At 36.7% G+C, this 12,680-nt stretch overlaps 1 protein-coding gene across 2 annotated transcripts in view; it reads right to left on the bottom strand.

Moving 5' to 3' along the window:
• Positions 1-12,680, bottom strand: part of DENND4C (DENN domain containing 4C) — a 74,088-nt gene that overhangs the window by 17,048 nt on the left and 44,360 nt on the right. The window contains exons 14-24 of one of the 2 annotated variants that reach the window (XM_033085991.1): positions 12,427-12,462; positions 12,069-12,199; positions 11,106-11,238; positions 10,444-10,650; positions 9,650-9,778; positions 8,780-8,924; positions 8,302-8,448; positions 6,002-6,121; positions 4,963-5,103; positions 2,714-3,861; positions 964-1,144 (exon numbers count right to left, since the gene is read on the bottom strand). In XM_033085991.1, coding sequence (XP_032941882.1) covers positions 964-1,144; positions 2,714-3,861; positions 4,963-5,103; positions 6,002-6,121; positions 8,302-8,448; positions 8,780-8,924; positions 9,650-9,778; positions 10,444-10,650; positions 11,106-11,238; positions 12,069-12,199; positions 12,427-12,462 — 2,518 coding nt within the window. The remainder of the gene's footprint in view (positions 1-963; positions 1,145-2,713; positions 3,862-4,962; positions 5,104-6,001; positions 6,122-8,301; positions 8,449-8,779; positions 8,925-9,649; positions 9,779-10,443; positions 10,651-11,105; positions 11,239-12,068; positions 12,200-12,426; positions 12,463-12,680) is intronic. The other variant, XM_033085992.1, reaches the window with a different exon arrangement.

The raw sequence follows: 12,680 nt of genomic DNA, 5'->3' as shown, positions 1-12,680 counted from the left end.
AACAAATTTTGCATACCCTATTGGCTGCCACTCTTTATAGTTAGCTCTTATAACCCTCCTAACTAACTGGAACTAGAAAATATCTTGTCAAATTTTGTGATACAGGGCTACCTTATGTCCAGTATGCCAGATACTGCTTCCACTCTTGATGCAGACAGCTTTGCAATATTTGCATCACTGAAGAATCTTATTGCAAAGAGATCTAAACCAACTCCACAGCTGTTCAGAAATACATCTATTTTCTCAAAATAAGAATCAAATCTAACTGAATTGAATCTGAACTGAAAATTACTAGATTTATTTAATCCAGTTTCACATCTGGCAGGGAGGAGGGAAGAACACTTTGTAATAGGCTCACAGTCATCAACTATTTACCTACATAAGTTCTAATCAAGTATGTATCTAACATCCTCCTGTTCTACGGTGAAGATGAGTAACTTCTGGTGTGTATTACCTTCAGCCTTTTTTTGTGCACAAGGAACTATGGGGCGGTTCTGTTGGTTTGGTTTTGGTTGGTCAGCTTCTTTACTCCCTCATGAGTAAATGAGACAATGATGTGTCTCAGTTATCCAACTATTTGCAGTTCTCAAAAATTCTGTATTAATGTTCACTATTAAGACTTCTAAGGGTCTTATGACCTTACTTGAATGAGCAGGTGTTTCTTGCTATTACTAGTTAGCAATCTTCCTATCAAATACACAGGAAGTATTTTTATGGTTAAACTCCTGCACATTGTATCAGGTTTTTATACATTCAACGAAGAAAGAAGCATTAGCTACTTGCTACAGCAAGAGAAGAGCATAGAATGGAACTAAAAATTTCCTTACAATTCTCTTAAGGGCTTAAAATAATTCCACATTATCATAGCTTCCACTGTTTGGAGTAATTTCACATACAACAGTTTTTCCTGTTTGTGGTATCATAATCAAATTATCAGGGGGAAAAAAACCCAAATCATCTCACCTGCACTATAATGCTGTCTTCCTACATCTCCACCACTGCTGCTACTGCCAAGACTAGTAGTGCTTTGTGCAAGCTCATTTGTAAGTAGGCCTGGGAGTCCAGTTCTTGACGACAGATTATCTCCTAAAATATTATCTTCAAGGCCCACAGGGAAGTTATAGTCTGGTTGATGGCTTTCTTCCTTTAATGCAAGAAGAAAAAGTAGCATTTTTGAGTACTTCCACATCCATTATTTGACTTCCATCTTTATCCTAAGGAATAAATAATTAAACTAGCAGATTAAGATAAATCCTGATTAAAAAAAAAAAAAATCAGATGTAAGATAAATCTATGTAGCCTCAAAAAGTGCAGATACTGGACAAAGTAGGAGGATATTGGAAAACTGACAAACTGCATGACAAAACAATAGGGATATAAATTTCTTCATTACAGGAGAAAGAGGAAAAAATATGCAGAACAGTGATTTGTCAGACATCACACAAAATAAAGTAACTATCAGAAAAAAGGTTCAAGTTAAAGTCTTATTTTCAGAATTTAAGACAGGAAGGAAACATACCAGCTGAAATGATTAGCAATTAACTCAGTCACCAAAACACAAGATGCAACAAAGTACAATAACTAGGATATTAAAAAAAGGTAAGTTAAATAAATAAATTAGGGGAGAATGAAAGGATGTTTGAAGAAAAGTGAAATAAGTCACATTTTTGGAATTATGTGCCATTAAACAAAATTCTATTCAACAGTTCTAATAGAAAGGCACAGAACAAAAAATGAAATTAAATTAAATTAAATTAAACAAAATGAAAAAATCAGGAAAGTAAGCAAGGCAGCAAGATTTCATTGACACAGACAACATCTGCTAAAAAATAAGAATTTTTGTTTGCTTGTTTATTTATTTGGTTTTAGAGACCCCCATTAGTAGCATCAGTTAAATTTGTTTCACACAGAAATAAAGTCAAAGCTATCTTCCCCTTCTCTACCTTTTAAGAAGCCTGGGAAAAGAAAGGAGAGCTTGCATAAGGCAACAAGAAGCTATTTTAATAGCCTGAAGAGGAGAGAAAAAAGCTCCTTAAAACCAAACACCAGATCGAGGGATTAACTGGATCAAAGAGAGGCCTTTCTAACTGAGAAAACTGTGTTTGAAGGCAAAATAACAAGACATAACAAGAAAAGAGGAAGTTACAATATTCATTCCTCTATATCTTCTTTCATTCTTCTCATTATTGTGTGAAATATTTTGCTCTGAAAAACACTGTTAATCACAGAAGAACCATAACATTTAGTTTCCAAATTCCTGATAAGTAAATTTACTAGATCTCAGGCTGTACCTTACTACTTTCCACTTTGACCCTCACCAACCTGACTTCCTGGATTTGTAATTTATTTTCACAACCTAGTTTTTTGAAGTAAGTCAGGGCAGTATGGCATCATTTAAGGTGACATAAATTTGTACTTACCAGGGTTTCTTGGTTCAGTTTCTTTGGACATAAATAAAAAGATAAATAAACGGGAGAAATGTTGAGAACAAAATGCCAAAACTTACTGCATTAAGATCATCTAATTTGCTTTTGTCTGAAAAGTCTGGTTTTTTAATGGCAAGGAAAAATACCATAGATGAAGTGTAATTTTTATTGGCTAATAAAAGCCGATATTTAATAAAAAACACCACCTAGAAAAACAATCTTCTGGATATAGAAGTTAGCCCTCTAACTGTGTGTCCTCAAATTTTTAATACTGAAAAACCACTTACCTCATCATCTGAGTAACTATACGCTGATGTTACAACTTCCCACATCTTACTGGCCACATTGGCAGCCTGCTTCATGCCTGATTTCAAAACATCCATTTTTGGTCCAGACAGTATATTGTCTAACTTCAGATTGGATAAAGTTGTTACAACAGTTCCCAATGAGCCATGTGGAGAAGAGCGGCCCAGTCCTGTCAAAGATGAAGACGGCTCCTTTTGAACTTGTGGATGAGTTTGTTGCTTTGATCGTCCAGTGAATGTTTTGGATCTGGAGACAGAAGGACTTCTTCGATTTTCATAACACTTGGAGGATGGCAGGATGGAATCCAAAGGCAGGCTTGATCTCCTTTCTTGGGAGCGACCAAGTGTACCAGAAGCTTCTGCTTCCTTATCCAGCTTGTGGAGTTCCATGCTGGGGAACTTACTACCCAATGGGTTCTTCAAATTCATATAGCTCTCTATTTCATCTGCCAAATTACGTGCTGCAACTGGTGACATCAGCTTTTCCCCAGGTTCTGGATAATCTGGTTGTGTGCTGTCAGTAGCTAGCAAAGACAGAGGGTCCAAGCCTACTTCAACATCTTCCCTTTCGATAGGCTTAACCACACCATAAAAGCTATTTCTTTTAGCAGGTGCATCTTTGAATTCAGGTTTCTGGTTTTCAGACTCACCTGCCTGTTCAAGATTCATGTCTTCCACTGTGGTCAGGTTTCCATCTCTTCCATTCTCAAGATGCTCCTGCCCTTCCCCAGGTTCTTCCAGCACTGGTAAAGACCTACGTTCTAGGTCCCAATCACTCTCAGTCACACCACTCCAAGTGCCACTTATGTCAGACACCTGCTGGTCAGTGATATTTTCAAAGCTGTGGGATTTATTCATATGAGAGGGTGAAGTTTTGACTCCAGATAAAGCTGCTGTTAGGATCTTGGCATCTGCTCCCATCATTATTGCTATTTCTTTAGAATGCAAGTCCAAGCTGCCTTTTTTCAGCAGCATTCCAGCTCTGCTTTCACTGCTGAAACTGCAGCTTCTCTCTGAAAACAGTTTTTGCCTCTTCTGTCTTTTTTCACTTGTTTTCTTAGGAGAAACATTACCAAAGACTGAATCTTCAACTGAATCCTGAGTTATGAACAGTGGGCTAGGAACAGCTTCTAAAAGAGAAAATGCATTAATAATATGGTATCCATAGCCACTAAAATTGTTTATTTCCTGAAATATGTGAAATATCCTTAAAGTCCTTACACAGAGAAGAGTGGGAGTACCACAGTCCCAAGATATCCACTAAGAAGTTACACTAGTATGAACATGTTATTTCACTGTGAAGACATCCTACAGATAAAAAGCCACCTACTCTTTGGGGTCAAAGCTGTTTATGGGCTTCTACCTCCTTTCTCTGTGCCAACACCCAGAGAGTAAGTACTATATCCGTGAACTAAAGGAAACTACAATTGTAGGTAAAAGTTGCTCTGGTTGGTTTTGATTTTTTTCCCCCCAAGTGCTACTTTCACAGATTTAAGCATCAAATTGCACAGTTTATTCTGGTTCTGAAAAAAAGCTATAATGTGTGTCTGCCCAATACAGAAGCATTATTTCATTTATGACACAGCTGTATATTTATAAAATGCTAATTAAGTTTAGCATGTGGAAGATATAAACTAATCTTCTAAATATTAGCTTAAAATAATTCCTATTTTCTCAGGGTAATTGGGAATATTTACTAACTGTAAATATTTACTAACTAAGCTGTATTAGCTAGGTTAAAACTTCCGTAAATATGGAAATTCTACTATATTAGGACCTCAAAGGAAGAACTGTTGTACCATATCCACCTGCTGAAGGATGTTTGAGTCTCACACCAATGCTGCTTATTGGCAATCATCAGTTCTCATAATTGCCAAAATGTCCCAGGCAACTTCTTACTTAGGACTGCATTCTGTGCTATCAAGCCACACTAAAGCTGGACTACCTTGTCTCAGTAAAGGATAGACATAAACGCAGAAAAAAATTGATCCCCAAGATTTGGCTTTTATATATTCACAGTGAAACACTCAGTGCAGTGCAAGGAAAATCTTGATTTTCAACCTTAGCATCCAGAGGTTCCTTCTATGTCACCTGCACAGGATAATGGTGCAATGCAAACACTGTGCAAGACATCTGCACCTTGAAGTTTTGTTTCTTTTCATGACACAAAACAGATTGCAAAACACTACAGCACAACACTTTAGCAAGCTCTGTTTCACCCAGGGACTCACCGTCACTGCCCTTCCCTCCACTGCTATCAAAAATGCCTGATGGAACTTTCACAATACTGTTACCCCAAGCAGGTGGATCAGCGGGGCTTGGAGTTTCTGTATTCAGCTGTTGCTTTTTGTAAGATTTTTCTATAGAAATCTCTGCAAGAAAGAGAATGTGGACATTAGTACATAGATAAATAGATGGAGAGATAGAGAGATAGATAGATAGAGAGATACATACATACATACATACATACATACATACATATATACATACATACATACATAAAAAGTTTAGATTTAACTTAGTAATTGTTTGCACTGGACTGTAAAATATAAACTCCAACTGATGCCTTACGTAATAACAAACTAAAGCATCAGTCGTACTAGGTACTGAGCATCTCCTGGAAGCAATGCCCAGAAAGGTTATAGCATTATGCAGAGAGTGCCTAGCTGTTCACAGGGTTACAGCATTTGCCAATTTCTCCCCATGGTATTTTTAAAACTAACCAAAGCAGAACAGTAATTCACAGATTTTCGTGCAGGGCTATTTGTTTAATGAGAGCTTTAAAAGCCCTAACTCACATAAAGGATCTCTTAACCCAGATATGAAACAAATTCAGAAATGGAAACAAAAAATACAGAAAAGCTATGGGCAAAATTAGAACAGAAGACAGGAGATGATCATAAGGCTGTCTATAGCTGGGAAGAGTTTGTAAGAAAAAGTACTGCCTTTTATTAGGTCAACAGGTACAGCTAAAAAAATTGTCAAGATTTCAAACAGATAAATGAGAGGAATGGAATGTAAATTACTGTGTACCCAACATTTGTCCAATTTTCCCATCTATATTAAGTTAATCTAATAAAAGGCTATTTCTACCTATACACGTTCCACTGCTACAATTTAGGGCACGGAAGTAAAATAAGTAGATGAAATCTGTTGTGTTCTGGGCCTTGGAACATTATTAATTCAATACATTGGGTATCTGTGGTAATCTAATGCATGAAACACATTTATTACCAAAAGTCTTCACCAACATAAACACGTATACTTAACCTATTAAGTCTTCAATGTTAGAAGTATCTTTCTCTACTTGTGTTTCAGTCACAGGAAGACTATCCTCAACATCTCTCAAAAGTTCATCCTTGGATCTGTAACCCTGGTCTGACAGAACACCTGTCAGTAGAAATACAAACACATGCTTCAAGTTAGTTTCTCCTTCCTAAATTTGTTTTTCAATAACAAAATAAAGGATCTGAAATTTATTTGTTTCACATGTTGTCTCTCCAGAAAATTTCATAGTAAGATCTCTAAAATATCGAATTTGTGGAAAGATCTACTCAGGGATAATAATAACACCAGAGATATGTAGGCTATACCAATCCAAATTTGTTTTTCTAATTATATTACATATGAGTTATTCCCCTAGAAATACTGTGTTGACTATTTTTAATGCACTGTATCTGCTCTCATTCCTTTCCTATAACATTAGCATGAAAAGTTTAACTGCTGGGTAAGCTAGATTCTCAAATGTATTAACAAAAGAAATTTAGACAAGCACAGCCACAATTCAGCAGGCTTCTAACAATGAATACAGCCCTAGAAAAAACCTGTACCATAAACTGTCCTATATCTTTGCATTGTATGCCAAAGTATAAATTACAATAGCGAAAAAAAAAGTAAAACTATAAACATCTTTTAAAAAGTATGTTCCTCTGCTATACCAGTTAAACTCGCCAGCTGTAACTCACTAAAAATACAAAAGTTTACAGTAATCAAAAAAGTTTGTCACATGAAAAAATCCAGAAAGTCTCATTTTTCTGTTATTTTTATATGTGCTGCTTCATGTGCAAAAAGACAAAAATACTATATGGACATATTTCTCAGCAACAAATGGGACTGTTTATATGCTTCAGAGTACTTATTAGCATTCATTATTGCAACAAAAAAGATCAAAGTAAGTTATTGGATGTGAAAGGTGTTAGGAAGCTCCATAAATTTGGGTGACAGATACAATTCATCTACCATACATATCACTGCCATTTATTTTACCAACAAATAACAACTATGTTAAAAAGAATTTAAAATTTGGGCAGCCATCAATTAAAATATGTGGCTACTATATTAAAAAACCTTCTATACAGAACATTAGGTTCTGACATTATTTGGCGCTATCAGATTTTCAATAATGTTACTATCTCTGCCTTGAGCAGAAGTGTGAATATCCCATCAATAAGTGGGTGAATTACCTGCAGGAGTAACATTCAAGGGTAGAAATAATGCACACGTGCATCCAAGGCTTCACACCATAATTCTGCACCCCACACCGTGAGAGCCAAGGATAAATGCGGCACCCAAGAGACAGCAAAGAGCAAAAAGCAGAGCAACAAAGAGCAGAGAGAAGGGAAGTTCAGTAACATAGGCAGACATATCAGATGAAGCACAGGAATCAGACTCAAAGTTCTCTTACAGAAGGGTTCAAGATATTAAAAACATGAAGAGTGTGCAAGAATAATCTTGTACATTAAGTTTCGAAGTACATACAGAAAGGAAGTTTAGTTGAGACTGCACAGGTAGGATGTGATCAGTACTAAAGCAGATAAAAACAACCATGCATTTTGTCTTGCCATCTCAAATTATTAACTTCCCGTGCACTCCTTTTACTTCAGTTTGTCAGGAAGAGTGCGCACTATGTTTAACATGGAGTTTTTCTCCAGCTTATCACCTGCCTTTCCATTCCTAAGGTGTCTCCCAGAAACTGTATGACAAGGTTCTAACAATATCTGTATTTTTTTCAGAGTTTAGCAACTACTATTAAGACACCTTATTATGGCCTTTAAAACCATAGTTTACCATAACCTAACATAACGTACTAATTCCATGAATGCTAATTATATGTACCTTTCTGAAATATTACCAAGAAAAGTATTTTCAAGTGTTACCTTCTAATCACCTCACCAAATATCACTCCTTTCCTTTCATGGAAAGATTTTACTGACATAGACTACCATTTCTGTGAAAAAAAATGACAACATGCAAAAGTTAAACAGCCTCATATGCCAGAGGCTTCATACCTTTTCTGAAGATCAACACAAAAAGCAGGGTACATGAGACCACAGCAAACATTTATTTTAATATAACAGTATTCTGCTATGGTACATTCTGACTAAAGTATCATGTGCAGTAAAGGAGAAATGTTCAACAATAGTGTACTTCTTTTTCTACACAGATTAACTCCACACTTCTCTACAGCCTCGAGAAGGGAAAGTAGTAGTTGTGAAGGGGAAATCAACAGAAGACTAGAAAATGTAGCATTTTTGGGAACTGTTAGTAGAAAACCCAGCAGAATCTAGTACCTGTGCTAGAGTGATTATCAACGGAATCAAGCCTGACTAAGTCACTGACGAAGAGGGTGTGCTCCCGACTGTTAGCATCATTAGAACTATCCACGCTACCATGGCTCACCATGTCCCCATCACTTCCGCCCGTGGGATTCCGCAGAGCTAAAGACATGAACAAGAGCTGGTTAGTGAGGTTTGTTCAGGTTGTTAAACAAATCTAACCTCTTCAGACAACAGTAAATAGTTCTGCTTGCACATATAAAATAAGAGTATGAAATTCTGGCAATAGAAATCAAGATAATTAATTCTTCAGTATGAAAAAGACATTCTAATGCTGTTACAGCCATCAAGTTCACAAATATCAATTTTTATACATTTAAAGACAGATTTTCCACTTTCAAAAGCCACAATGTTAGCTGCAATCCCTGAGAAAGCATGTCATGCTCTTGTTCACCAGAAATCAATCAATTTCAACTAACTAACAACTAATTACCTGGTATCACAGGCACTTGTGGGCTCTGTGTTGATTTCTTTAAGCACTGCCTAAACTGTGCTGTGCCACGAACTATGTTTCGCACCTTTGTCCACAGGAATATGCCACTGCGGTTACCACTTGGCCAAGAAGACTCTAAAACCGCCTGCAGAAAGACATATTTTTGCAATAATAAAAACAGTAAGGAAGTTACATTAAAAAAGAACCACAGTGTGGTGAGAAGCCTTTCTTTCCCCCCTCCTAACAAAAAGAAGCATTTACTCTAAAACATGTGAAATAGGACAAATACTTGAATTTTTATGAGCTCTTCCCTTTTATTCCACAGCTCAGTACACAACAGCTGAGTAAAACCAGACAATGGGTCAAAATTTCTTTAATTAAACAAGTTTTCTTCTTATCTATATATTTTGATAGCAACAGAAGACCACAGCAGCATCTCTTCTTTTTCCTTTATATAGTTTACCATGTAGTTTCATCAGGATATACAGGAACTTGGAAACAAGGAAGGAGAAGGAGGCTAATTCAACTAGCCTAACTCCAGCCTTCATCTATTTTGGATCTTGCTATCTCAAAGAATACACATTAGAATACATTTATTTGACATGGAAGTTTTACATGGCTCCAAAATTTGCAAACAGAAACAGCGTAATCCATATTTCAACAGAATTTTTGGTTAGCCAAACAGCACAGGCATGTAAATTTAACAGTGTAAAAACATTTAGTGTAGATTCAGCCATTCTGTAAGCATGTCCAACTGGATTGCTTGACCAACAGAATCAGCAAATCCAAGCAAAGGGCTGAAAGAAACAACCTTAAAAACATGCTACCAGACATTGGGAGTGACAACTGCAAAAGACACTGGACCCTTACCTTATTGTAATAACCATAGGTGATGGCATTTGGCTGTATTCCAGCATTTTTCATTTCAAAAAGGACTCTCACAGCCTGAACAGGCTGACCCCACAGACCACAGAGCTGCATTACAACTCTGTAACAGACCTGACAAGATACGGAAACACATAAATGGAGTAAGGACAAGAATTTTGAAGCATCTTAACCTCTTTTCTGGTTTCCAACTTTTACACATGTAAAAGGGAAAAACTGTGAGACCAACTAATTAGTCCCTAACATGCTACAGCCAGAAGAGTGAGCAAAAATTAAACAGCAAGTCACGGAGCCTGAAATAACATCAGCAGTCACACTGTTGAGCATGCTGATTTTTTTTTTTCTCACAGCTCTTCTATTTGAGAAATACAGGAAGTAAGGCGCCCATGTGAAAAGCAGGATAATTTGCTGCTGTGTGCCTGTGGATACCACTGTAAGAATAATATGCTGGACACAAACCCATCATCCCTTCAATGCAGCAAGGCAAAGCATTAATTAAAGTGCAATAAAAACCAGGGACACTCAAGAACTTCCTTCTGGAAGTCATCTGTGGGAAGACTAGCAACCCTGAGTTGGAGTACTTGACCCAGCATACATTATGCTGGGGATAAAAAAGATAATTAAGTTGCCATAGTTAAACTGATTTGAGAATATTTTAAGGTGGCTTTAACATAGGTCTAACCATAAGTATGCTTAACCAGCTGCTGTCAGCAAAACACAATGTATTTGCACCTTGTCTTCTATTTCACAGTCATGGTAACTATTTGATTTGCACTTGCCTCATCTAGTGGTTCCACATCGGTTTTCCTCATTTTAATCAGAACATCATATGCCTGTTGCAGCGCTTTGACCTTGGGATGTGCAACTCTGACATAGGCTGGCAGACAAATAAACCACAGGCTGTAACTATGACTGAAGAGACACTTAGCCCACTGGGAGGGGCTTACGTAATATTTCTTGGCTAATTTATGGGCTGTTTTTATCTCCTGTAAGGGGGAAACAACATACAAAAGCAGACAAAAGATGTAATATCTTGAATCTAGAAATCTAACTCATATACTAGCTTCTTAAGAGTAAGCATTTAATACTAATACACACACATTCAGCTGAAGATCCCTTTTTACCATTCTCTTATTAAGACTCTCTGCAAGCAAAAACTAGCATCAGGATCAATCTTTTTTCTCCATAATAAGCATTAATTTTAATTTTATTTTATATTACAGTCTAAAGCTTAAAAATGTGTCTGACAATGAACTGTAATCGCAGACAGTAATTTTTTTAATCTCTTCTATTTCTTTTATTTACGTGTGCATTCTGAATAGTTACAGGGACCAAACCTCTAATAACATTAACTTACAGTATAAACAGGCAGTGGCAGATTTACCAAGAAAATTTGTATCTTTTAGTGATCACACAGCGATTACAGTGAGACTCATCTGACCTGTTTTGTCCTCTTTGCCATGAGGGCTGGACTGTTTGAAATGCTGCTTCCAGCTGGGTGTCTGCTGAAGGAGAGCTTGAGCTCCTGTGGTCTGTCAAACAGCTTGAAATCCAGTCGTGGGAAGTTTTTATAGCTATATAGATGATTAAAAAAACCCAGAAAATAAAAGTTTTGCACATACTTGCTCATAGCAGGAAAATCCTGCAAAGACAACTGGTATGTTAAAAAATGACAAACAGCAGAACAAAGAACCAGGAGAAAACAGAAGAGAAAGCAGCAAGATCCTTTTAGCTTTATTCACAAAGATACTACAAGAAGATGCCCTGGACATTAAACCTCCAAAGACAATGGAAATAAAACAGACTGCTAATCATGTCATGAAGGTCAGGGGAGTATAGATTATGATTAACAAGGACAAGAAAAAACTGAACCCTCATGATCTCCAAGAGAGACAGGAAGACACAAACCATACCCAGAGTATCTGAAACTCCACACTTCCTGCACAGGGTTGCAAAAGACTGACTGCAAGAAATCTGAAAAGTGGAGTGCATGTTTTGTTCTTTTGGTTCATTGTCTGCAGATCAGTAGCACTGGGTGGACTCATAATCCACTCCTCATCATTCCCAACATGGAACAAAGAGCACTGCACTTGCTACAAAATCCACACAAATGGCTCAAACAGGAAGAAGGACACTGAGTACATGCAGAGAAGTATTACTATAAAGTTGGCAAGAAGTTATTGAAAAATTAATACCATAATCCACATGCTCTCACATATACACACCCAAACCACTGACTTCTAGAGGTTCAGAAATTTACCAGAATCTGGGCAGTTCCTATCTTTCTAAGAGTTCTTCTGAACAATGCATTAAGGCAAGTCTTGCACCAGCATGGAACATCTGCCCTGCAGATGCAATATCATAAGCACTCTAGTTTCACTCTATGTAATTGTCTAATTTGTACCTGTATTTTGGCACTTGGTCCTGTCCATCATCAGCAGGTGGTTCTGGTGGCATTATGAACACTGTGTGTTCACTTTTTTGTGACTCATCAAGCTCAATCAAGCGTGCATCTTCAACAGAATCTATATCAACCTGAAAACAGAGTTTGTACACTAAGTACAGAGTTCGGCTTTGTAATAAAATGTCCTTTTCACATCAATTATGTTAGAATATGTAAAAATGTATTTAATATATGCGTATTTGATTGGATATATATAAATTTTGCTTGTTTTAATTACTCAAATATCAAGTCCACAGCCTTGTCTTTCCATTTTTATTTCATAATCAGATATTCCTAAACATTTTCAAGGGCCAACTACCTTCTCTCCTTTTTCCGTTCCTTTGTCTGGAAAGAGCTGGGAAAAGAAAAAACAAATTAAGAGTTTCTTCTCAACTCAAAAATCAAAATCTTAAATAATGCTATTAAAGCTGTGTCACTTGCTGAAATATTAAAGAAGAAACAGCAATTTTCTGTATTACTGTAGAAGCAATTTAGCGCTTTTTCAAATACTTCAGTGAAGATTCAGTAATCAGCATGCTTTCAGTCTGATGACATTATCTACTAAATATAAAA

The sequence above is a fragment of the Catharus ustulatus genome, chromosome Z, assembly GCF_009819885.2.
Source record: "Catharus ustulatus isolate bCatUst1 chromosome Z, bCatUst1.pri.v2, whole genome shotgun sequence".
Taxonomy (NCBI): Eukaryota; Metazoa; Chordata; class Aves; order Passeriformes; family Turdidae; genus Catharus; species Catharus ustulatus.
Note: the sequence above shows the minus strand (reverse complement) of the source record. Positions and strands in the feature narration are given on the sequence as shown.